Source organism: Xenopus tropicalis, chromosome 8 (genome assembly GCF_000004195.4).
Source record: "Xenopus tropicalis strain Nigerian chromosome 8, UCB_Xtro_10.0, whole genome shotgun sequence".
Classification (NCBI taxonomy): Eukaryota; Metazoa; Chordata; class Amphibia; order Anura; family Pipidae; genus Xenopus; species Xenopus tropicalis.
Genome location: NC_030684.2, coordinates 85,884,592 through 85,911,754, shown reverse-complemented (window position 1 = coordinate 85,911,754; position 27,163 = coordinate 85,884,592). Strand labels below are relative to the sequence as shown.

The following is a 27,163-nucleotide window of genomic DNA, read 5'->3' as shown; positions in this document are numbered from 1 at the left end:
TCCTTACTGTGGGGATATCAACCATCATTCATATGTGAAAGAATTGTCATATTAAGATATACATATATAATTCCATATGCCTCCTCCTCCCCTGTGGATAGCAGAGCAACCCCCAGTACATAATTACACACCTTAGGGACCATCCAACTGCTAACAAACTCCCACAAAAAACCCCTGCCAGGTTCACCTCCCACAAGCAGCATAGGGCAAGCAGAGTATGGCACACACAGGCAGCACTCTGCCTGTCCTACACTCTGCCTTCCCTATGCTGCCTCTGTGTGCCATACTCTGCCTGCCCTACCCTGCCTGTGTGTGTGCCATACTCTGCCTGCCCTACCCTTCCTGTGTGTGCCATACCCTCCCTGACCTATGCTGCCTGTGTGTGCCATACTTTACCTGCCCTATGCTGGCTGTATGTGCCATACTCTGCCTACAGTACCTATGTCTGAGGTGTGAAGAAGTGAACAATGGGAGTGATTACAGTCTGAGCCTGAGGTGTGAACACTGCAGGGGGTGAACAATGCATGTATTAAAAGGTGTGAAAAACACAGGGGATTACATTTTTAAACAATACAGAGGGATTACAGCCTGAATCTGAGGTGAGAACCATGCAGGGGGCCAGTTAATCTCAGTACTGATACTATTTAATGCTTACTCAAAGGTAAGCCATCAAAGCAGCCAGACAGGTGGGGGGCCACACAGAGGGGGGTCGCGGGCCGCCAGTTGGACAGCACTGGTCTAAAATATTTAGATTGAATTGTTAAGACAGAGGGAGTATTACATTTACAGAATGAATTCTTTAATACCAAAATCCAAAAAACCTATAACAGTGCTGTCCAACCATCTGTGGTACCGAGGGCTATAATTTTTCTGGCCTACACGGTGGAGGGGCGATAATGGAAGCCAGTTTTGACATAAAAAAACCCAAATAGTTGGTGCTCACTGCAGGGATATCACCCATCATTCATATGTGAAAGAAGTTTACTATGTCATATTAATTTATACCCTTAATTCTGGCCCTCGGTACCACAGAAGTTGGACAGCACTGTTCTAGGTTCTTGGGTTTTGTTTGGCAAGATAGCTGACACCGAGCTTTCTGGCACCAAAAAGCTCTGTCCATCTGTGAAGTGAAAGAAGAGAATCCAAAGATCCAAAAGATGGCACCAATGAACTCCACTGTGCTACTCTGTATTTACAGGTCAGCTTCCCAGACAGGGACACTTTTCTATCTAATAGGCTCTGCAAAGAGGGAGTGGGGGGGGAAAGTCTATGGGGGCTTTTGCCTGGGGGGGGGGGGGGGTTAGTTCTCTTTTTAAAAAAAACATGAAGCACATGATTAAGTGACAAAGAGATGACTTAAAATTCAACACCAGACTTCTGCGTGACTTACAACCCAGTAGTTAAAGGAATACTGTCATGGGAAAACATGACAGTATTACTGATTCATTTTTAAATGCATCAGTAAAGTGTGACTGAAGTTTATCAGAGCACATGGCTGTGGCACCCTGGGAAATGAAGAATATGGCTAGCCCCATGTGAAATTTCAAAATTAAAATATTAAAAAATATCTGTTTGTGCTTTTAGAAAACAATTTCAATGCAGGATTCTGCCGGTGAAGCTCTTATTAACTGATGAATTTTAGAAAAAGAACATGTTTGCCCATAACAGTATTGCTTTAAGTGTTTCAGGCTACTTTCCAGTAACCCATATTCTCCCAACATCCTACCAAGTGTCTGGCCTGTACTTCACAGCTGTATATAGCGAGTGCCCCTTGTGCAATGTCTCTGCACATCCTAAATTTCTTTCTAAAGTTTCCCATAAGAATTCTACCACTAGGCTTGAGTGCAGGAATTACAAAGTTTCTTATATTTTCATAGACACCTTTAAACAAACATGATATTCTGGGTGTGAATTTATTTCATATTTTCCCTTTGTCTGCACATCACACTTCCTCAGGAGTGGAGTTAACCTTTTAAAAACAGAATATATTTGTAGTCTCTGCTAGAAAGGGTTTGTTTCTATACACATCTGCACTATATGGGGCACATTTACTAACCCACGAACGGGCCGAATGCGTCCGATTGCGTTTTTTTCGTAATGATTGGTAATTTTGCGATTTTTTCGTATCTTTTGCGATTTTTTCGGCGTCTTTACGATTTTTGCGTAAAAACGCGAGTTTTTCGTAGCCATTACGAAAGTTGCGCAAAGTCGCGATTTTTTCATAGCGTTAACACTTAAAAGGCGCAAGTTTTAACGCTACGAAAAAATCGCGACTTTGCGCAACTTTCGTAATGGCTATGAAAATCTCGCGTTTTTACGCAAAAATCGTAAAGACGCCGAAAAAATCGCAAAATTACCGAAAAAGTCGCAAAATGTTCGTTTCCAATCGGAATTTTTCCAATTCGGATTCGAAATCGTGTCTTAGTAAATCAGCCCCTATGTGTATAAATACATATATGTGTGTGTGTGTGTGTGTAATGCACTTTTGCATTTACAGAAATGGTGCTTTGGTTTATTTTCTTCAAAACAGAATTTGGGAGGAACTGGTGAGAGGATTAAAAATCACCAAGAAAGCATAGTATGTAATGCCTGTAGAGTAATGTTCTTCAGTTATATCGGAATCTTAGGCATTATGTCCATACAGATAGCTTTGATAAGAAGTGGGGTGTAGAGAGTGCAACAGGATGCCTTAAATGGGCAGAAAAGGCTCATGGCATGCGATGACCGCAAAATATTCATTACTGCTATGAATGTATTAAATAGGATAGTGCAATATGATTGTACTTGTGTAGATAGATAGGAATTTTAATTAATTTTTAATTCCTGGGTCTGGGAAACTCATTCATCGTGTCCTCTCAAACAACAGGGTCTCATACACAGGTGTAAACAGGGATTCCCAACCTTTTTAACTCATGAGCCAAACTTAGATGTAAAAAGTATTGCTGAGCCACACAAGCATGAAATAAGTTCTTTGGGAATGCAAAATAAGGACTGTGATTGGCTATTTGGTAGCCCCAGGTAGACTGTGAGTAAAACGGTTTCTGCGCTTCCAAAACTTGCCTTCATGCCAGAAGTTCATAAAATAAGTATCATCTTTGAGGCCACTGGGAGGAACATTAAAGGGGAGGTGAGTAACATGTTGCTCACAAGCCACTGGTGGGAATCACTGGGTATAAACATAAGTTTGTATTTTCCCTTCAGGTTAACATTTCAAGTTTAAAAAGCTTTTACCTCATCCAAACAATGTCTATTTTCTTCAAGATGGCGTTTAAATACACGTTCTAGGACCCTGGGGGATTATAAAGAAAAGAGAAAGAGAATGATTTGGGTATAAGAAATCAAAACCGTTTTTATTTTACTTCTCTTGCCACAGAGATAATGAGTAACCCATGGCAGTGCTTTAAAGGAAAACTAAAGCTTAATTAAAGAAATAGGCTAGAAATGTTGTACATTATGTTTTGGGCTTCTGTACTAACTCAAGGCAACCACAGCCCTTTAGCAGGAAAGATTCATGCCCCTGAAGAGGCCCCAGTATTTCCCCATCTTCTATTCTGCTGATTCCCTGCACATGCTCTGTGCTGCTGTCACTTACTGAGCTTAGGGACCCACTCACAATAAATATACATATACATATTATATTACATTTTATAATATAAATGTAACAGTATAAGGCTAATTAATAATTAATTCAGATTCACATTATATGGCAGCTCTGAAACCAGTGCAATTAGCATCAGAATTTAATAATCAATCCTGTAGCATCAGCTTATATGACAGACAAACCTTCTGGTTGATAATTTGTGATGACCCCTAAGCTTAATTTCCAAACAGCTGCTCAGAGCACACGGAGCATGTGCACTGTCCCAGACAGTTCTAACAGAATCCAAGATGAGGAGCTCCTGTGTCAACTGTAAATACCTATATCATTACTACTATAGAGATGCTGAAACTTTTGGCTAGTGCAGTCAGTTCAGTTTATAAAATATGGCATTTCTAGCCATATTCATTTTTAGGCTATTATTTCATTACTGTAAGTAATATAGTATTAATCTTAGAATTAATCTTTATTCTAAAAATGAGTGATATTCCTGCACAGTCTAACCTGTTGGAAAATAGTCCCAGATTCAAGATTTCATTAGTGATGTCTGTGACAAATTTCAGGTACAGAAGTTCTTCCTCTCTGTAACAAGCAAAATAAATGTTAATTTTACATTATTTACACATCACAATTAATTATAAGGGAAATGGTCTAGTGAAATCACAGCAGGTAGTGCTGGGAGGTGCATAAAAGTTAAGGTGGAGGGGTCAACTTCATAATCTGTCTCAGCGTAGTCAGCTCTGTTCTATTTTTTACCTCCCTGATCCCACCTAAGACACTAGTCCATGCTTTCATACTGACCCCTTTAGCACTGATAATTATGTGTAGCGCTGAGTGAATCTGTACAGTTTCGCCACACGTGAAATTTTGAAACAGCAAAAATTTGTGAAATGCACTGAAGTCAATGGGTGTTTTTTCACAGCTACCGCACAGCTGTTTTGTGGCTATTGGAGTCTATCAGTGTTTTGTCACAGCAAAACCTGCCGAAAAATTTTGTTCATTGCTAATTATGACCAGTACAATTTGCTATAATTATGCTCATATCCACTAATCTGTATCAAATTAAAATCGTTTCCAGGTTTGGCACCCCCCCCCCCCCCCATCCCCAGAGAGCTGCTACAGTGGGACATGAACACTATTTCATGGGCTGCGATCCAATCTCTGTTCTCTGCCCCAATATCATTATTTCTGGTCCACTATTGGTAAACAATGGAAGGGAGGAAATGTTTGAAAGCTGAACTAGCCCTTTAGAAGAGGCAATGAAGACCTACAGTAATCTAAAAAGCAAGCCATAGGTTAAGTGCTTATAAATGATACCTACTCAGACTGGATTTTCTGCATAACAGGAGAACAAGATTCTACTTCATTATATGGTAACCTGTAAAGATACACACAAATAAATGTCTGATATGAAGTTCTATACCACACTGGTGATCATTTACATTATATCAATCTATTATCAATTCTGAAAACAGTACTAACAACAAAAAAAAAAATTATAGTAGAATATAGAAATAATAGTATGTGGCTATGTGAATGCAGGTACATGTGAAACATTTGTTGAGGCGAGACTGTTGCAAAAAAAAATAAATATATATATATTATATATATATATATAAAATAATATAAGAAGCCACTCGCACAGGACTTAGTTCACCACATCAATAAATTATTTTTGATTACTCCTGATGTTTCAGCTGAAAACCTCAACAAATTCTAAACCCCGACAACACCCCCTCCCGAACACATAAAATTATCACCCATCAGTAAAACACGTAACATACTGCAAAAAGGGAATCACAATAATAAAATGCAATATACAGTAAAGAATAGAAAATCACAAACAATAAAGGATAAATGTAGACATTTATTGTAATCCATCTATCACAGTTCCCTGTTTCTCTCCCTCTTTTCTTCTGTTTCCTTTTGTTTCGCACAGTCACTTACCTACTCTTTAGGCTGGTACTCTATTTTTCCACCCCCCTACATCCTAGCACGCCCGATCGTACTAGTGTTTGATGGTGGCTCTCGTGACACTTACCTTTCACCCTAACCACCAGTGTGGGCCGATATAGTGTTTAAGCGGTTACTTTCTACTTTTCTGGCAAGAATACTTCTCTGTTTCTTATAATCACACCTAACTAGTTACAGTGAGGTGATACATTGTGGCTACTTATTGTTACTTTGTCCCGGTTGCAGATGGACACATGGCTGTCGAAATTCCCTGTTCGTTTATGTGAATGACTTGATAACTACAATCCTAACAGTCTATAGTCCATTCAGATCTTGGGCACTGCTTCTCTAATTAACAATAAAAAAAGGGGCGTGATGCAATCGGAACGCACTGTTGGTTTATGTGCCCCGTTTGGGGGTACTGATATCACATGTGCTGACCAGTCTCTGCCACCTGCCACACAGTTAAGAACAGGTAATATGGCTCTTTTACAATCTAATTATTAATGTCAGCCTAACCTGATTGTCGGATGTTATGCATATGCTGCCTGACATCAGGCATCAGCCTAGTTCGCTGTTTTACATCATACATATGTGGATGACCTTGTGCCCTATCTATAGTAGGTCTCTCGGTTTCCATTGGAGTTAGCCTGAAGCTGGCCACTGGCCTGGGCATTACGAACGTTTACCTTGATAAATTATGTAACCCGACCGACTGCTCTCGGCGTACAAACTGTATAATTGATACAGTCTCTTACTACGCTATCGTCCGCTTAGCCCATGTGCCTCCTGTTTCTTTTCTAGTTGGTGCCCTTTGTACTGCTTTCTATATATTTATCCTGTCTGGTTTGGCCATGCTTCCCACGTTTATGATTCCCGGTGGCAGTCCTTTTTTGGCCCCAATATGGTCCAATTTCCTAAGACTCTTTTACAATAAATGTCTACATTTATCCTTTATGGTTTATGATTTTCTATTCTTTACTGTATATTGCATTTTATTATTGTGATTCCCTTTTTGCAGTATGTTACCTCTTACCTTAACCTTCAAGACTGCACCCAGGCATACCTTTTTGTCTAAACATGAGTGCCGGCAGTTTCTATTTCTACATTCTTATATTCTCCACAATCCCTTCTTCTTTTCTAGTTTGCTCCATCCCACTTCTCTTTCATTTCCCCATTATTTATCACTAATGTTCTTAATCTTCTTCAGCCTGGAAGTTCTCTACAACTGATGTTTTTGTGGGATTGCTTCAGTGTTCATGGGGTGTACCCTGTGTTGTACATGTTAGTATGAGTAAGTGGTGTACTTGTACATTTGGAGATGTGCACTATTCATTAGTCATACTGGATCCCAGGAATTCATGTGCTTGTACCTGCATGAAGAGCGATGGGTATTTGGTAACTCCTCCCAGTCTGTCTGAGACCATGGCCTTTTCTGGTCATTTTCTTCATTTATTAATTGTTCTTTTTTATCTGCATTCTAAAAGAAAAATCAGATTTTCATAACTGAATAACTTAAAAGTTAATAAGTATAAGGAATAAATGATCCTATAAAAAAATATATATAATAAATCATATGCAGTGGACTTGACAAGTCGAAACATCAGACAGGATATTTTATATGCTGCTGCTTGCAGCAATTATTAAAACATCTACTATTCCTGATGGTCATTTCCAGCTGACATCAGTAAAAATACCACAGGTCACCAGGAATCTGTGATTACCACCCACATTAGGAGACCTTCAATAAATATCTATGAAACCCACCCTCAGTTTGTGTGGTGTGGTGGAGACTGCATCCACACCCTAATGTTGTTCTCAACCAACTGGATTTTACACCAGATCAGACTAAGAGCTGAAGAGTGATTAGGAAAGAAGCAATGTTTGGCCTGCATACATGAGATGACTGGCTACCAAATAGATACCATTACCAGCATTATAGGCACAACATTAAGGGAAAGGGGTCAGCATCTTATTATTTAGAAATCAGTATAAATTGGCTTATTACAGAGGAGACAAGGAATGTAGTGAAGGATCATCAAAACCATAATACAAAAGAAACCACATTCTTATTTACAAGAAAACGCAAGATGTTTTAAATCTGCTTTTGATTCAATTCCCCTTTGTGCTCCAATATTTAATCTGACCCCCTCTACCCATAACAAGGTCAAACACAAGAAAAAATTACAGCACCCTCCCTGGAATGTCAAATGTACCCTAAAACTTGTCTAACGGACAAAAATGAAGAGGCAATTGTATGGATTTGTCAAATTATTGACTGAATAACTTATTGAACTGAATATAATTATTGACTGTCAAAATGTTTCTTCTATAAACTACCCTAAATACATACTTAGTATTCCCTTAATCTATTTCCCTTGCAGTATCTCCAGTGTAGCATAGCTTTTCCAAAGACCTATTTCAGATGTAATTATATTCTGCACTAAAACAACAAGCTTTTGCCCACCCCCTGGTCTAAACCAGCATGTTACATTTTTCTATAACCACAATTTTACATAACATAAGACTCACAAGTAAAGCATCTTCTGTTAGTTCCTTATTTTTCTTCTTCCATGTAACATCTTCATCCACTGGGCTTCTATTTAACAAATAAATACAGTGAGAATACAGAATAAAGAATGTTTGATGTGTAGTTATAAAATTAAGACATTTTTATTTTAAATGTTACACACAAAATAAAAAATGATGCCAATATAAGGAACCAAGTTGACCTTCAATTTCATGATCTAATTTAAAACAAGACTACAATAAACTTATTGCTAACTAGTTGCTACACAGGTGCCATTTAGCACCATTATGACTAAAAGAGCCCTAATGGAAGTTTTTAATTTCATAAGATTCTCTGCAACAGGATGATACTATTTCAGTGCAACTCCAGTAAGCACCTGCAACTCCCAGCAATTGAGAAATTGTTCCAGTATCTTTTGTCTCTAATGGATAATAATGAAAACCTGCTACTTACAATGTAAGAAAATATGGCACAACAGATTTTCCTTCATAAAACTGAATAATTACAGCTAACATGTATAAAAAATTTTTGATAGGTGCTCTATTATTACAGTTAACATTCCCCCATGTGTTCCTTTATTTAAATTTAATGTTAAAATTTTCTCTTCCCACTTCGTCATAACTGCTGTACCTGTTTAGATTTCTCTGCACCTCTTTGACTGTTTCTCTCTTTCTTCTTCTTGGTGGGGTGTAATATCGGTATGATGCAAGTGCAGATTTAGCCTCTGTCTTCAAAGTCCGTGGAGTAAATGGGCGAATATTGCCTGTAAACTGCTCAGAATGCTTATCTAGGAGATCTCCACTGTAGGTTTTCTGTTGGTTGTCCTGAAACCTGCTGTAGCTTCTGGGGACACTGATAACTGAGGAAGAGTTTGAGCCTCTACTCTGGACTCTAGATACAACTCTAGAACCTGGAAATTTCCTGCTCAGACTCCTTCCTGTGTCTTCACTGGTTCCTAAAAAACCAAACTGTCTTGGAGAAGACACAGTAGGGCTAGAGTAAAAAACCTGCCCTCGATCTGAGTAAGCAGAATTTCTAACACTGATGTCATCATAAATGTCCTGTAATTAAACAGAAGAAAATATTATGGTAAAATATTGAATATTTCATATCACTGAGAAAGTTACTAACACCCGCCTCCACTGCCCAAAAATAATGTTTAATAAACTAATAAGTGCAATAATGTAACAGGCCTCAAAATAAGAACTATAAAGTGCCAAGTATGTATAAATCAAATCTTAAGAGATTCCTAGTCCTAGTAAATTCCCATGGCTTTTGGACATGCAAATAATTTAGCATGTAATTTATCAAAAACTTACAGAAATGATTTAACACAATGATTATCAAATTACTAGCTGGCTTGCCTGACTCACATCACCACTCTCTGAATTCAATCCTCACCTCTACGGCCCTAACTGCATTTAAATCACTCCTTCCACCTCACAACTAAAATCGGTCTCCTGGATTCTAGTCAAATGGCACAATAAATACAAAATTCGTATCCTGACTTTCATTCTTTTGCTCCTCTCTCTTTTGCTCTCATCTCCTCGTACACTTCCTCCCAAACATTGCGCTCAGCTCAGGACAATCTACTGACCATACAGTTCACCAAAACAGCTGAATCGTGCACAAAACCTTTTTCACTGATTGTGCCCCGCCTCTGGAATGCTCTACCATCTTGCATAAGAAAAGCTTGCACACTAACACTTTCCTCTTAGCTCCTTAAAAGCCACCTACTAGATGAAGCACTTCGCTAGCCTTCCTCTGCAGCACCCCACCCCCTATTTTGTTTGCGTTTGTTCACCTCTTCCTAATAGATTGTAAGCCTCTTGGGGCAGATATCTCATCCAAACCAAGTACTCAAAACTCTAACATAATATAACTATACCCCTGTTTGTGTTCATATCTTGTACAATTGTGGTTCTATATCAATAAAATAAATAAATACACACATATATAAGTTCACATCATTAAAACATTTGGAAAGTATTGCCCTCCTAGACTACTTTGGGGTGACATGAGAAGTGCTGGTGTCAAGCCAACCACAAAATCATTATACTTTAAAGTTTGCTTTCAGAGGATTGGCCTCATGTGTCATTGCACTTAAGCATTTTTTTTCTGCACACTGAGTTGTAAAATACATTATTTGTCAGTTACCCTGAAGACAAAACACCTTATCATATGTGCTGTAAATTAATTGTAAGGTGCTTGATACTCATGTAGGTGGTGAGGTGGTGCTACAGTTCTTTTTCGATGCCAATTCAATTTTCTGTTTGCACAGGAAGGTTTGAGGCTTAATGTCACATAGTTGCCTTATAGGACACTGTGTAAAATATAAATAAAAAGAGAATAAGATGATTACTTTAATCCCAAACAGTACAAAGATGGTTTTCTGAAAAATATATGCTTATTTTGAATTTGATGCCAGCAACGCTTTTCAAAAAACAGGAGCAATAAAATGCTACAAGAGTATCCCAGAGAGGATACACCACTCTGTGAAACAACGCATGAGCAAATATTTCAACAATTTAAGAAAAATGTTCCTCAAAGTAAATTTGCAATGAATTTGGGATTTCATCATCTACAGTACATAATGGCATTAACAGATTCTGTAAAAATTTCCATACACAGGGGACAAGGCCAATATTGGATAGCTGTGATCTTCAGGCTCTCGGGTAGCACTGCATTAAAAAACATATACAATTCTGTCATGAAAATCACTGCATGGGTATAAATATTTGGTACATAATGAAATGAGAAATTTCCAAGAATGGAACAACAACATACTTTCAAAGCTACTTGGTCTCCTTAGTTTTAACATCAGTGTTGTTAAAAGAAGAGATGTTGCAATACAATGAGAAACATGCCCTGGTAAAAGTATTGCTGGCAGCAAATTCAAAATGAGCATATATTTTTCAGAAATCAATATTTTTAAGTTTCAATATTTGATATTGTGTCTTTGTACTACAGGTATGGGACCTGTTTTCCAGATATTTTCCTAATTTGGATCTCTACTAAAAATCATTTAAATATTAATTAACCCCAATAGGATTGTTTTGCCTCTGTTACAGAGAAAAAGGAAACCATTTTTAAAAATTTGAATGATTTGATTAAAATGGAGTCTGTGGGAGATGGGCTTCTGGATAATGAACCCCATACCCCCATGTTTTGGAAACCGGCTTGCAAAAAGAAGTTGGGGCAAGCTAATCCTGCTTGTTTATTGGGTTTATGCATCCATAAGTCTTTCATATTGCTGAATAATGCATTATCATTTTGATATAATCATGACTGTGTAGCATATCATTCTATTGGCCCACTACATGAGACCACAGTGCTCTAGATTGGGACAAGTCTTTAAATAAAGGCTTCTGTGAATCAAATAGATAAGATTCTGTTCAGACTTGTGATTTCACTAGACATTTATCCAGTGTAACAAGAAAGGCAGGTTAGATTTCATATTGTTTTTTTTTTTTTTTTTTAAGATCACTCCAGGGAGCTCATTTATGAGAGGAAAAGATAGAGAGCTGCCTGCGCATGGTTGTGGTTGCCAGAGAAACAAAATATTTTGACAGATTAAATATTCAAGGCCATCTCCTACTGTGCAGCAATGTCTTTTGGCTGTGCTCTGCTTAGTACCCTAACCCTTGCATAACATTTGCTTCACTCTATTTCAGTCAAGTTGACTTGCTTTAATAGGAGCATTTCACAGAGTCAGTGAACTCAGTGGGATTCCTTTGAAAAGGAAGAGATAAATAACAAAATTGCAAAGTGGAGAAAAACAGAATGATTGCTCTTTCGTAAGCAATCTGTATTTCTACACTTTTACATATAAATAATTACTATCATTAGTTTAAATTTAGTCACTGCCAATAATGTTTGTATGTGCAAATGTGTTTATTCGTGTTGCTATGGAAAGTAAATTTAGAGCAATTATTGTAAGGCAGTGGGAGATGCAGAAATGCATTTTCCCATTTCTTTTACTATTTCATTTTATTATAACTAAATAGGAGGGTGATCAGTTAAAAGAAAAGATGCATTTAGATGCATTTCCAAAACTTGCCAACCAAGAGACAAAGGAGCATTTAAAACACCTAAGATCATATGAGTTTGATCCTACTGATGGTGAGAAATATCAAGAAATGGCTTTGGTAAGACTGGCAACCAAAATCCCTTGCCAAACTACTGCCATGGAAGCCCGATCACCACTGAGTAGAAGTGATCAAAATTATAACTGTGCTGTAAGGTCCCCATACACCTTGAGATCCGCTCGCTTGGTGATGTCACCAAGCGAGCGGATCTTCTCCCAATATCCCCCACCTACGGGTGGGCAATATCAGGAGAATCCAGGCTAATTCGATTGTTTGGCCCTGGGGCCAAACGATCGAATTATAATGATGGGTATAGGCAAAGTCGTTTCGGGGACTGCATCAACGAGCCGATGCGGGCCCTGATCCGACTAGATTTTTAAACCTGTCTGATCGAGATCTGGACGATTTTAGGCCAGATATCCGTCGGGCAGTCCCGTCAGTAGTGCCCATACACGGGACGATTAGCTGCCAAATCGGTCTAAGGCCCTTGGGCCTTTACACAAGGGGGCTTATTATCAGAACACAGTTTACTTTTTTAGATGCTTTTCATTAACCCCTTTAAAACTTTACATTTTAGGATATATCTGTGCTGCAGTCCAGGATTTATGCTGCTTCAACTAATTTTCTTGATAAAGATAAACTGGATTGAAAGTACTTCTATAAAAACATGTCAGACACCCCATATGGCCTTGGCACTTACACAGAATGCTATCACTTGAACAAACACAAACCGCAAATTACAGCCAAAAGCTGTAATGGTACTTAGCATGTTCTGTGTTTTGCACGGGTGAGTGTTCTGACAAAGGCAGAGAGGTATAGGGGCATATTTAGAGAGCCAGAGAGCCACAGATCTTTTGTGTTTGTTGCTTTATACAGCTGCCAAATTGATTTGAAATGTCAAGATAACCCCTTTAAGCAGATATTAAAAATTCATTGATCTATAACAGTGGTTCACAAACAATGGGGAATTTGAAGTAGTGTCAGAGGAGCAAAACATAAAGGCCAGTTAGGGAAGAATCTAAGGTAGTGAAATTCTTCACTATCAAGCAACTTCCAAACAATCGTGAAGCAAACAGAACATTCTGAATGGGTTGAACTTGATGGACATGGGTTGAACTTGATGGACACTGGTCTTTTTTCAACCCTATGTAACTATACTTAAAGGAACAGTAACAGTAAGCAAAAAATGAAAGTGTATAAAAGTAACTAAAATATAATGTGCTGCTGCCCTGCACTGGTAAAAGTTGTGTGTTTACTTCAGAAAGTCTACTGTAATTTATATAAATAAGCTGCTATGTAGCCATGGAGGCAGCCATTCAAAGGAGAAAAGGCACAGGCACATAGCAGATAACACACTATTGTATTCTACAGAACTTCTGTTCTGTTATCTGCTATGTAACCTGTGCCTTTTTTCCAGCCTGAATGGCTGCTCCCGGGGCTACACAGCAGCTTATTATATAAATTATAGTAGTGTTACTGTAGCAAACACACTAGTTTTACCAGTGCAGGGCAACAGTGCATTATATTTTTATTACTTTAAAGCTCTTTCATTTTTTGGTGTTACCGTCCTTTAATCAAGTACTTGCTTGCACCTACCAACAAAGATCTGCAGAGAGTTTTGAAAAGGGATCTCAGCCCAAAAACAGAAAGAAAAAATACACATATATATTTCATATATATTACATTCACATATATAGTTGTAAAAGTTCTCAATTCTAAAACAGAATGTTTAAAAAGATCTTAGGAAACTGAGATGGCCATACATTGATCTGCTCATCTGGTCCTTAGATTGCATGGCTTGTGGTGACAGGTGTCCTGGTCCCTGGTAACTTCCCACTCATGCCAATAACAGGCATGAGCAGACAAAATTTTCATCAGAAAAGACAAAGTTTATTGCACTTGCCAACTTTTTTTTTTTTCTATTCTGTACTCTTATGTAGACTACATCAGGTTATGGATTAAAATGCTGCTCTCCAAACAACTAAAATAATGATGCAATAAATTCACTGTTGCCTCAAGTTGCAGAGGCAGTCAAACTCTTATGAAATTTTAATATTTAAGTATTGTAGCACCCCTAAAAATGTGGCTGTATTGGTTGTGAGGGTTGTCACATATGACCTATGGTGTTTATATAACTGTTACAAACAAAAAAAGTGTGCTTGACTTTTTCTCTTTCAATATGTTATTCCCTTAAACCAGGGCTGTCCAACTGGTGTCCCGCGACCCCCCTCCGTGTGGCCCCCACCTGTCTGCTTTGATGGTTTACCTTTGAGGAAGCTTTAAATGGTATCAGTACTGAGATTAAATGGCCCCCTGCATGGTTCACACCTCATATTCAGACTGTAATCCCCCCGTATTGTTTAAATATGTAATCTCCTGTACTGTGTACATCTTTTAATCCCTGCATTGTTCACCCCACAGGCTCAAGATCTAATCACCCACATTGTTCCCCTGTTCACACCTCAGTGTATGCTGTCTGTGTGTGCCATACACACAGGCAGCATAGGGCAGGTAGAGTATGGCACACATAGGCAGGGTAGGGCAGGCAGAGTATGGCACACATAGGCAGGGTAGGGCAGGCAGAGTATGGCACACACAGGCAGGGTAGGGCAGGCAGTGTATGTGCCATACTCTGCCTGCTCTATGCTGCCTGGGTGCCATACTCTGCCTACCCTATGCTGCCTGTGGGAGATGAACCTGGCAGGGGTTTGTTCTGGGAGTTTACCATTTGAAAATAGTCATTATATATATGGTTCCTAAGATGTGTAATTATGTGCTGGGGGTTGCTGTGCTATCCACAGGGGAAGAGGAGGCATAGGGATTTAAGGTTGTGTCTTAATATGACATAATTTCATATTCTTTCACATATGAATGAAGGTTGATATCCCTACAGTGAGCACCAACCATTTGGGGTTTTGCTGCACCATCACCATTAATGTGGGTATGGTCTTAAAAGCTCTTGTGATAACATGGATGTGGTTTTAAGTGCGTGTGGTTTAAAAAGGGGGAGTGGTCAAACTGGCTTCCATTATCGGCCCTCTAATGTGTCAGCCACAAAAATTCTGGCCATTGGTACCACAGAAGTTGGACAGCACTGCCTTAAACAGTATCTCCATGTGAGTACAGGTATGGGACCCATTATCCAGAATGCTGAGAACCTGGGGTTTTCCGGATAAGGGATCTTTCCGAAATTTGGATCTCCAAAACTTAAGTCTACTAAAAGATTACTAAAACATTAAATAAACCCAATAGGAGTGTTTTGCTTTCAATATGGATTCATTGTATCTTAGTTGGGATGAAGTACAAGGTAATGTTTTATCATTACAGAGAAAAAGGAAATCATTTTTAAAAATTAGAATTATTTGCTTATAATGGAGTCTGTGGGAGATGGCCTTCCCTTAATTCGGAAATTTATGGACAACAGGTTTCTGGATAACGGATCCCATACATGTATATTTATCTTATGTGATAGATTTTAATCAACTACACTTCCTGTTGCACCTTTTATAACTCGGCATCGACTCGACATGCCCCTTAAACATTGTGTTTGTTTGGCTCAACGCAGTACATCACAGGGGTTATCCCCTTTCTGCATTCAACCTGTGTGCTGGAGTTTTCTTGTAATTTACATGTGTGGGAGTGCGGTCCTCCTTACTCTGCAGCACCAGGGTTAAAGTAAATGAGAGACCTGGTGTGCGTGTGTATATTTTGAACTTTATTTTTCTCATAAACCAGCAGCATTAAAGCTTTAGTATACAGTATATTCTAGTAAATTCTACTAACAAATATTTCTTGCATGAGTATTGTAAGACTCACAATATGAAGCACACCAGTATAGTTAAAAATCATTTTTTTAAGTCTGTATTTTAAGATAAATAAGATCAGAAAAACATGAATGTGATGTGGTAGCATAGCGGTACAGTAGCGAGTATTTGCTGCCTTGTAGTGATGGGGTCCTGAATTACATTCTAACTAGAGTCCTATGTGCATGGTGTTTGTACACTCTGTGTCTGTGTGAGTTTCCTTCACAAACATACAGGTTAACTGTATTCTGATGATCCTGACTCTGTTTGTGTGCATTAGGCAGGGACTGATATGAATGAAAAACAGGACAGTGCAAGTTCTTACCTTCTTAGACAACAATATTGAATCTGCACTCTGACATGAAGTAGGGCGGGAAATATTTTTCTCAAATCGTGCCACCTCCTTTTTCATTTTCTCTCTTCTCTGCTGGTCGCTGTCTTGAGAAGAAACATACAAATGTAGTACTTGAACAGTATTAAATAGCGGACAGAATCAGTGTAGTTTTCTTAAAGGAAAACTATACCCCCAGAATGAATACGCAACCAACAGATAGTTTAGATTATGTTAAGTGACCTATTAAAGAATTTCACCAAACTGGAATACAGGTATGGGATCCCTTATCCGGAAACCCGTTATCCGGAAAGCCCGTCTCCCACAGATTCCATTTTAATCAAATAAATTAAAATTTTAAAACTGATTTCCTTTTTCTCTGTAGTACTAAAACAGTACCTTGTAATTGATCCCAACTAAGATATAAATTATCCTTATTGGGGGCAGAACAATCCTATTGGGTTTAATTAATGTTTTATTGATTTTTTAGTAGACTTAAGGTATGGAGATCCAAATTACCCCTTATCCGGAATACCCTTAGTCCCGAGCCTTCTGGATAACTTAGATTGTAAGTTCTACGGGGCAGGGACCTCCTTCCTACTGTGTCTCATACCACATGGCACTTACAATAAATATATATATATATAAAAAATATATATATATTTATTGTATCAAACTCAACAGTAGAAAGCACTCATTTATTGTATTTACCGTATATACTCGAGTATAAGCCGATCCGAATATAAGCCGAGGTACCTAATTTTACCTAAGAAAACTGGAAAAACTTATTGACTCGAGTATAAGCCTAGGGTGGGAAATGCAGCAGCTACTGCTAAGTTTTAACAATCAAAATAAATACCAATAAAATTACATTAATTGAGGCATCAGTTGGGTATATGTTTTTCAATATTTATTTCAAAGAAAAACATTAAACTTGCTCTGTAAGTGGAGAAGAGGGTCAACAAAAACAATATGAGTACTACCCCACGCTCATTGCACATTGGCAAACTGGCAGCAGACCCAGTCCCGGAGGAGATGTAAGGGGAAATATGTATTTCTAGTGGGAGCCTAGGCCTGGGCACTGGAGGGTCTGGTTGCAGGTGGCCTAATTTGCACACAAAGGAGAGAGGGTGCTAGTCTAGAGGCACCCATGGCACCCGACTCGAGTATATCTCTATATTACTATTATATTATTATATAGTATATATATATACTTTTCAGCACATTTTGGGTGCTGAAAAACTAGGCTTATACTCGAGTTTATACAGTATTTATTATATCACTTGTCCTCCCTGTGTGTAATTTTATATTCTGTAAGATTGTACAGCGCTGCGTACCCTTGTGGCGCTTTATAAATAAAGTTATACATACATACATACATACATACATAACGGGTCCTATACCTTTACATGTATGAGTAAATATTGCCATTTACATAGGTTACCCTGATTCACCATTTAGTGATGGGCTGTGTGCTCCCTCAGAGATCACATGACCAAAAATAATGTAGCTTTAACTGTAACAGGAAGAAGGGTGGAAGCAAAATACTGAACTCTGTCCATTAATTATCTGATGTGACCTAGTATGTATGTGTGCCTTGGCTTGTTTGTGTGCACTGTGAATCCTATGATCCCAGGAGGCAGCCATTAATTTTTAAAATGGCAATTTTCTATTTAGGAGTACCCAATAGCACATACTACTAAGAAACTATATTTTTATGAAAATGGTTTATTTAGATAAAGCAGGGTTTTACATATGAGCTTGTTTATGCAGTATATTGTTTGGGGGTATAGTTTTCCTTTAACTTTCACCCACAGATTTCACTGGACAGATGGTTCTGTTATAAGATTGAAACTGGGCTATTATGATGATAAATTAGGTGAAGTATTAGAAATTAAAAGAACTAGAACATTTTAGTCTTTGACCTAAAGATTGCTTGGAACCTGTTGTCTTCTGGAAAAAGGGCATCCCATAATTTTACCAAACCTCAAGTCTTCCACAAACCACATCAACATCAAAAAACCCAGCAGCATTGTTTTGCCACCAATATAAATTTATGCAGCTTAGTTACCATCAAGCAAAGGTACTATTTTTTTATTATTAAAAAAATAAGTTAATAATCAAAAAAAGAAATGCATGCTTAAAAAGACTATATGGGAAACAGTATTGACATATACTGTATCAGCTGTCTGCATAACAGATCCTATCTATACCTGTGGGAACTTATTTATCTATATAAAAAGAAACATTATTAAGAGCAAAACTTACATTTGATACTTTTTTGCATGCTCTTTGGTACTGAACAGTCAATGGCAGCTGAAAAAAAAACAAAGTGGTAACAAAAAAAAAACATTGCTTAAAGTAAAAAACAGTGAAAAATACTTGTTGTATTGAAGAATCAATGTAAAAATCTGTACAGTGTAACACTGACCCTACATCCTGCAACATGGCTACCTAGCTTTTTTTTTTTTTTTAATCAAATGGTTTTCTATTTCTGTGCAAACATATCACATCATAACATATCTGTCAGCTAATGGTCCCTAACATGTGTTGAACTGATGTTAAACACAGGGTCTTCTCTACTACCTGAGGCTTGTGCAATGGCTGTTTCACAAAAGAGAAAATATACAGCACAAAGGTAGGTTATCCCTGTTGAATTGTAATGACACAATAGCTGGCTTTTCAAGGTTGCCAGTCTCACAATTCAATGCACTTTGGTATCTATGATGATATAAATGTATAAATAAAGAAAAAAATTAAAAACAGCTTAGTGCATGTGAAAAAGCAGTGCTTTTTGAACACTATATGAGCTAAATTAGATAAAATTATCTATACTTCTGGTTAACACCAGGAATATTATTCCTGTATGTGCCTATTCAGGATAAAAATTGCCTTACCTTTTGCTGCAAGGATTTTATTGTAGTGAACCACCATGTGGTCTCGTATTCTGTACTGTTCACTGAGCCAACTGCTTGATCCCGTGCTAAATGCTACAAGAAGGGAATTACAGTCTTCTAGTCAATATGGTAGGCCAGATACAAATGCAACAGACTTAGAGCTCAGAAAATATACTACATTATCCAGCTCTTAACAGGCATAAATTTTGCTGATTATGTTAATATGAACATGTGATATCACTATAGCCAATAACATGCAGTGAGTAGACCAATAAAGATTTAGTTTGGGGGATAAATAGTGATGTTTTTTATTTTTTCCTGAAAATTACTCAGATATAAATTACACTGGGCTCAACTACTGCTATACATCACTACTTTATATAACAAATAAACAAAACATATATTAACCAAAATGAGAATTACTAGAAGAATTGTATACATGTACAGCTGTCATGGCTGGCAATGAATGAATGTGCCATATTAATGAAAATTTCTATTTAGCAAAAATCAGCAAAAACTGCCTTATCTTGCATTGCAGGCTCTTGTCTAAGTACCTGTTAGGGCCGTGGCAGACGGGGAGATTAGTCGCCCGCGACAAATCTCCCTTGTCGCAGGCAACTAATCTCCCCGAAATGCGTTGGGTGGGAGTAGCCGGTGGGATGGCACACGCGGAGCCTAAATCGCCGAAGTTTCAAGGCAACTCTGGCGATTTCGGCGTCGCGTGTGCGATCCCACCGGCGAGTGAACTTAGGGGAGATTAGTCGCCCGCGAAAAGGGAGATTGTCTCGGACAACTAATCTCCCCGTCTGCCACGGCCCTAAGACATTAAACATGGCAGCCCTTGCAATGCATCTTATATTTGTTAGCTGGTAAATTCTTCCAGAGAGACTGGAGGTAAATTCAACTCCCTTCAATGATTACATTGAATGACTATGAAAAGACACATCTAGTTCAAATTAGACTGGACTTATGTGTTTACAAATCATGTTGTCTTTATCTGTCTTTCTATTAAATTGTGTATGAGAAAAAAAGATTAGTTCTCAAATGACTCAAATGCATTCTAGTGCTTACGGGACTTTATTACAGTTACTTGTTTTCAATGACTGATTATCTATATTAAAGATATGAGCAAAAGTGAATGAGTCATTTGTTTCCCAGACTCCAGAAGCACCCTGCAGCGTAGAATGATTTTCAGCATGTTTGCCGAGTAGCACCTTGGACAAGGACAGGTCTTTTCTCTGAGTCAGACAGCTCTGAGTCAGGCAGGCAAAGCCAGAATGCACAATTAGATTATACTGAAGCCATTGCTACCTGCTCTATGTTGTTTACTTACCATTGCTTTTTGTGCTTAAATGGCCCTTAAAAGGGCTTGAAATCCCATATCTTGGTATGGATGGAGCCCTGCCTATAGAAATAAAAACAAGAAACCTTTAAAATAATTCTGACAAATTCCACAAGCACATTCATTTTAAAAGGAGAAACAGTTTTTATGGTAAAGAGCAGGGGTACTGATTAACGCAGTACTATGCAATTACTTTTTTATGAGACAAAGCAAATCAATTTGCATACTATCAAGAGGAAAAAGTACACAGAACAAAATTCACTGTATTTAAAGAATCTGTTTGCAGTTATCAAATAACAATCCCACCTAAAAATTTTGATAAGTGAACCTTTACACCCATGTACTAGAGGGCTGTGGCATTAGAAGTCAGTGACCGTTAAAACAGATAGGATCAGTGTTGGACTGGCCCAGGATACCAGGAAAACTCCCAGTGGGCCCAGGTGTCCGTGGGCCCTCCTTCTGATCATTAGGCCTGTTTCATGGTCATTCCCTATTTCTGAATGGGGAACAAAGAAGAGAAATTGATGGAAGAATAGATGATAGCATGTAAATAAAAGAGACTAGGAGAATAAAGAGGTTGTGTGGGGAAAGTAGGAAAAATAGTTTGAAGAGTGGGCCTAGGGTCTAAAGTTTCTGGTGGGCCCCTGAGGGCCCAGTCTGACACTGGATAGGGTTACCGATCCCTTTGCCATCTCCTAATTACAGCTATGTTTACAGACTTAAGAGATTCATACAATACCTTGGGCACCATCCAAATAGCTGATTCAAGTGGGCAAACACTAACAATTTACAGCCGCTGTTGCAGCTGAACATAACAAGAATATCAGATAACTTTAAGGGCTGTGGCAGACAGGGAGACAAGTCGCCCGCGACAAATCTCCCTTGTCACGGGCGACTAATCTCCCTTGTCACGGGCGACTAATCTCCCTTGTCACGGGCGACTAATCTCCCCGAAATACCATCCCACTGGCGAGTATGTAAATCGCCGGTGGGATGGCATACGCGGCGATTTACATACTCGCTGGTGGGATGGAATTTCAGGGAGATTAGTCGCCAGCGACAAGGGAGATTTGTCGCAGGTGACTAATCTCCCTGTGTGCCACAGCCCTAAAGGTACAGCCTTCTATTCACTAGATTAGCTGTTTTGTTGCTTTTAGAAGCAAGCCTGCAAGTAAAGGGCCATTAGGCCGAATGCTTTCCTACCAGAAAAAATGTAAATTGCCGGTAGAAAACCACATGTCGCTTTCATTTTGTAATAACGACTGATCTTTTGTATCCCCAATCAGGAAATATATTAGCACTCCCCCTTAGAAAAAGGGTCACAAACAACTGCTGAGCATGTCTCTTCCATTTAGCTTCCCCACAGACATGGTCCACCCAAACCCCATTATGGGGAAACTCTGCACTTTCCCATTTCTCTGCTGTACCCGAGATTAGTCTATGTGCAGACAAAGGTATTAAAATGTTGCAGGATATAGTAAAAGATGGTCTCCTAAAACAATTTGCTACTCTTCAGAATGAGTTTGTACTGCCCCCTCATATGTACTTTCGTTATCTACAACTCAGGCATGCTTTCTTTGCCCAATTTCCCACTAGAACAACGCAACCAGAAGAGTCTTCTTTAGAAAAATACCTCCACGGGGTGAACATAAGAAAGGCCTTATCATGGTTCTATACATTACTATGCCAATCGACTCCTGACCCATTAGTTAAAGGAACAGTAACACCAAAAAATAAAAGAGCTTTAAAGTAATAAAAATATAATGCACTGTTGCCCTGCACTGGTAAAACTGGTGTGTTTGCTACAGTAACACTACTATAATTTATATAATAAGCTGCTGTGTAGCCACGGAGGCAGCCATTCAAGCTGGAAAAAAGGAGAAAAGGCACAGGTTACATAGCAGATAACAGACAAGTTCTGTAGAATACAATAGGGTTTTATCTGTTATCTGCTATGTGCCTGTGCCTTTTCTCCTTTAAATGGCTGCCTCCATGGCTACATAGCAGCTTATTTATATAAGTTATAGTAGACTTTCTGAAGTAAACACACAACTTTTACCAGTGCAGGGCAGCAGCACATTATCTTTTACTTTTATACACTTTCATTTTTTGGTGTTACTGTTCCTTTAAGGCCAAAGAGAAATGTCAGAGGGTCGTGCCAGACCTTGATGATGAAACGTGGGATGATGCCCTAGAACAGCGATCCCCAACCAGGGGGCTCGGGGGCAACATGTTGATCACCAACCCCTTAGATGTTGCTCTCAGTGCCCCCAAATCAGTTAGTTAATTTTTGAATTCCAGACTTGATGGCAAGTTTTGGTTGAATAAAAACAGGATTTACTACCAAACAGAGCTTACTGTAAGTTGACAGTGTGCACAGAGGCTGCCTAATAGCCAATCACAGCCCTTATTTGGCACCTCCATGAACTGTTATGAGGCTTGTGTTGCTCTCCAAGTCTTTTAACAGTTGACTGTGGCTCACGAGTAAGAAAGGCTGGGGTCCCCTGGTCTAGGACAAGTCCCAGAAATAACAATGGCAATTAGTGACAGGTTAATTCATATTAAATTAATTGGGCATATTTAACACCCCACAGATTGGCAAAGTTATGTCCGACATATGTCCCAAATGCAACTCTGCTGTAGGCTCATTCCTGCATGTCACCTGGGAGTGTCTGGTCATTCAACAGCTATGGTCCGCAGTATTACTATACATAAATGAAACATTGTCTTTTTCCAATATTCTCTCTCTGAAAGTATGCTTATTGGGGGTGTTTGTAGACTTGGGGTTATCATCATATTTGTGTTACTTGCAACTTTTATTCTATGTTACAAAAGCTATTTTGTTAAAATGAAAATCCTCTGTAGCACAAACCCTCATTTTCTGTAAGAAAAGTGAGGGTCCAGCTAAGTTCAATGGAGTATAGGATACATGGTTGAATCCATAATCATAATATCAGTGCCGGTCTCATGTATTATTGTTAAAATGTTAAAACTTTAAATAAAAAAAAGTCAGTGTTTTGCCATCCTCTTGGATACAGCACTACCTAACACAGGTAGTGTTTTGTGCATGTACCTGTGCTCCAAAAAAAAAGAGCACAAAGACCCGTGGCAATACAGAAAATGCACAGTCTGCAAAGTGCAGCAAAAGTGGCAGATTGTAGCTTTCTGTTTTTTCAGTTTGCACATTGCATTCTGCATTGTAAATTACCCTTATTTGTTGGTAATAATATTAAAGGAACAGTAACACAGAAAAGGCACAGGTTACTTAGCAGATAACAGATAAGATCTGTAGAATATAATGGGACTTTATCTGTTATGTAACCTGTGCCTTTCTCCTTATAATTGCTGCACAGCAGCTTTGTTTATATAAACTATATTAGGGCTCTGGCACACGGGGGAGATTAGTCGCCCGCGAACAGGGAGTTTTGTCGCGGGCGACTAATCTCCCCCGTGTGCCAGAGCCCGCCCTTAGTCTTTTTGAGGCAAACACACCAGTTGCACCAATTCAGAGTAACAGTGCAATATATTGGAATTACTTTTCTACACTTTCATATTTTGGTGTTACTGTTCCTTTAAACCCTGTATTATGTCTATTGAATAAATGTTACATACCTGTAAGTGTATATAAAGCGGTAATGATCCAATGAATACTAAATGGTTTGAACTCTGTGGGGTAGGGTAAAGAGAGCTATCACCCTAAAAACAATCCCAACTCCTTTTCTATCATGTTGAACAAAATTAGCTTTACTTACATATATACATTATTGAAAGGGGAAATCCATTTAGCTTCTTGAAAAGTAAACATAATTTCAAGCAACTTTGCAATATACATCAATTTAAAAATATGCAGCCTTTTCATGATTTTAAATGTAATAATATGGTTTGAACAGTTCCCTAAGCCTGGCCTCTTGTTCTCCTGCTGATCTGGCTGGTTACTTTGAGACTAAAAAAAATGTAACAAAAGTTCTCAACCTGCATCCTCCAATTCCCACAATCGCCTACACACATGGGAGCATATTATAGTGTGTAAGCCAACATCGCCGGAGCAGATATTTGCTTTTGTATTCTAACTTATAGATGACTGTTCATATCCAATTGCTGATTGATTGCTACGGACAACATCACCAGTGATGTTGGCTTACACACTATAATAAATATGCCCCAAGATGTCAATAAGGAAAGTAACATCACAGAGCAACACACTGTGGGTTATGTAGTTCCTTGCATGCTGTCTGGAAGCTGTGAAGAAGTAGTTACACTTTGTAACATCACAACACTTTAGTCTCTCCTCCCTTGCCAGGATTTCAAATGATGCAGAAAGAGTAGAACTGTTTTGAAACAGCATATAGAAACAGTATTAATTTATACTTTCAGAAGGAACAGATTACAGTGATAGGTATATTGGGTGTTTCTGTATTGTGTGGGGCTCTTTAACAAATTTTGGTTTAGAAGCAGTCGCTCCCCTTTAAATTTTGTTTCCTTCATTCTTGAAATTCACAATTACAGTAAGCAAACAGGCTCCATTTTGTGGGCACCGTTATTAAGGCAAGCTTTGCATCATTCCTAAATCTTGTGTATGTGCCAGAATGGGGGGACCTGATGCCCATCAATTAAAATTCTGTATTGTTTCTGAATATATATTTCCTACACCATACACTTTCCTAGCAGATGTATTAGACCTAACTTAAATAACTGATTCCAGCACAAAAAAAAAATCTATGATAGTATAGAGACAGTATGGTGATTTTGAAAGTGTGAGCTCTAATATATGAATAGCGGCAGATGCTGAGAGGGATATAGTAAAAAAGAAACATTTCAGAAACAGTACAGAATTTTTTTTTTTTATATTTACAAACTTTCTTATTTCATTATGATGAGGCTTAAACAAAATGTTAATTTTCCAAAGTTTCCCTTTTAATTTGCAAAGGATTTTTATTCATGTGTCATGACAGGTCCCCTTTAAGCCTTTTAATCCTGATGGATTTAGCTAAAGCCCATGAATAAGGGCTGCTGGGAAGGCATAAAATACATCACGCTTTCGAAGTTTTATATCCAAATATATAAATATTCAATGCAATAAACAAAGCGTTTCTATTTATCTATAGCATTTTGAAGTGCAGGATTATTTTGTTTGAACGGGCAAAACGCTGTATATAAATGAAAGTTCAGGCACAAGTTTCTCAGTAAGACACCTTCAAAAAGGATACCATAAAGCTGTGGCAGTATAAGCAAATATACTCATTATCTCCAGCTTTACTTTCCTGGCAATTTCTTTTTTTTTTTTTTTTATATCTGAACCATTTTAAAAATATGTGCCTTTTTTCATTGGAGGAACAGGTTCTTCAAAGAAAAATAACAATATAAAAGCACTCACCAATTAGAACCTGATCGTGCATACCGGGCAATAGTCCCGTTTTTCACGAGACAGTCCTTATCTTTCTTTATTAAAAAAAACAAAACAAAACAAAAAAAAAAAAAAACCCCACTCCAGGACCGCTGATTAACCCTCCCGCAGCACCATTGAGTCCCAGCTTATTACTCACTCCAACATCGCACATCTAATCTCGCGAGATGGTGACGTCACGGCTATAGCATATCAGCGCAGTGACGCGGCACGTAGTCGATTTGTGTGGCAGATGTCAATGTAAATCTAACTTTCTAAAGTAACACACCGTACCCGTAGTTTGTATTGCCTATTTTTTGTCAGGGAATAAAAGACTGCTTTATTCGTGGTAGTTATTAATGATGGCCGCTGCCACTTGTGCCCAGTCTCCAAATATTTGGTAACAATCATTAGCAGAAAGAAAAACCTTTTTTTCTTTGATGGTTAGTGCTGGCAATAGCCTGATAGCTGCTACTGGAGTCTTTGCTTTAAGTAGTTTATCACAGCTCCTGCTTGTGCTGGGAGATAAAGAGAAACTATTTTATTTTTTTCACAAATAAGAGACAGAGCAAGGGCTCATTAAGAAGTATGGGTGAAATTGAGCAAAAGCATAGCTCCCAATATTAGGAAGAGGGGCAAAAGGAAATGCTGCATGAAAATGTGACCATGCTCATTTTTGTGACCAAACCTCTTAAATACCACTCCCAATTTACAAAATTTGACAGGCTATTTAAAGATTGAACATATTTCTGGGGCTTTTGGGGTCTTGTTTTATGTGTTACAGTTTAGCTGATATTGTCCTTTAAGATGCAAGTCTCAGTTCCCCCAGGAGACCTGTTTATCTTATCAGTTACAATTTCAGCAAAGTGCAGGTGTAGCTTGTTAACCTTCTGGGTTCTCTGCCAAAAGCTACTTTTTAATTAAGTTTGTATCTTTTTTAGCATTTAGTGCAGGAGATCAAAGGGAAATGAGGGACTTTTCAGAAAAATCCTGGACTGCAAACTGAGCTGTCAAGATAGGAACTGTCCCAAGAAAATTGGGACAGTTGGGAGGTATGCAAAAGTAATCTTTTATTTCAACCTGATCCTAACACCAAAGTGTCCCAAAAAGGGCATTGGTAAAGCCCAGTGCTGGTAGGGGTTTCATGGAGGAGTTGTTTCATACCAGCTGTCACCCATGGTTACTCTAAACAGACATCAGTTAGGGTTTTGATCTACTGATTTATGTGGAAACTAGGG

At 38.4% G+C, this 27,163-nt stretch overlaps 1 protein-coding gene across 2 annotated transcripts in view; it reads right to left on the bottom strand.

Annotated features, from left to right (window-relative positions):
* spata7 (spermatogenesis associated 7) overlaps nucleotides 1-26,109 on the bottom strand; it is a 28,326-nt gene extending 2,217 nt beyond the window's left edge. Inside the window, exons 1-11 of one of the 2 annotated variants that reach the window (XM_002933195.5) lie at nucleotides 25,917-26,109; nucleotides 20,534-20,605; nucleotides 19,201-19,293; nucleotides 18,572-18,619; nucleotides 16,298-16,410; nucleotides 8,712-9,142; nucleotides 8,084-8,150; nucleotides 6,925-7,031; nucleotides 4,920-4,976; nucleotides 4,103-4,180; nucleotides 3,232-3,289 (exon numbers count right to left, since the gene is read on the bottom strand). In XM_002933195.5, coding sequence (XP_002933241.3) covers nucleotides 3,232-3,289; nucleotides 4,103-4,180; nucleotides 4,920-4,976; nucleotides 6,925-7,031; nucleotides 8,084-8,150; nucleotides 8,712-9,142; nucleotides 16,298-16,410; nucleotides 18,572-18,619; nucleotides 19,201-19,293; nucleotides 20,534-20,605; nucleotides 25,917-25,938 — 1,146 coding nt within the window. In that variant the 5' untranslated portion in view covers nucleotides 25,939-26,109. Of the gene's footprint in view, nucleotides 1-3,231; nucleotides 3,290-4,102; nucleotides 4,181-4,919; nucleotides 4,977-6,924; nucleotides 7,032-8,083; nucleotides 8,151-8,711; nucleotides 9,143-16,297; nucleotides 16,411-18,571; nucleotides 18,620-19,200; nucleotides 19,294-20,533; nucleotides 20,606-25,916 lie in introns of those variants that run through there. The other variant, XM_018096862.2, reaches the window with a different exon arrangement.
* Between the last annotated feature and the right edge of the window lie 1,054 nt (nucleotides 26,110-27,163).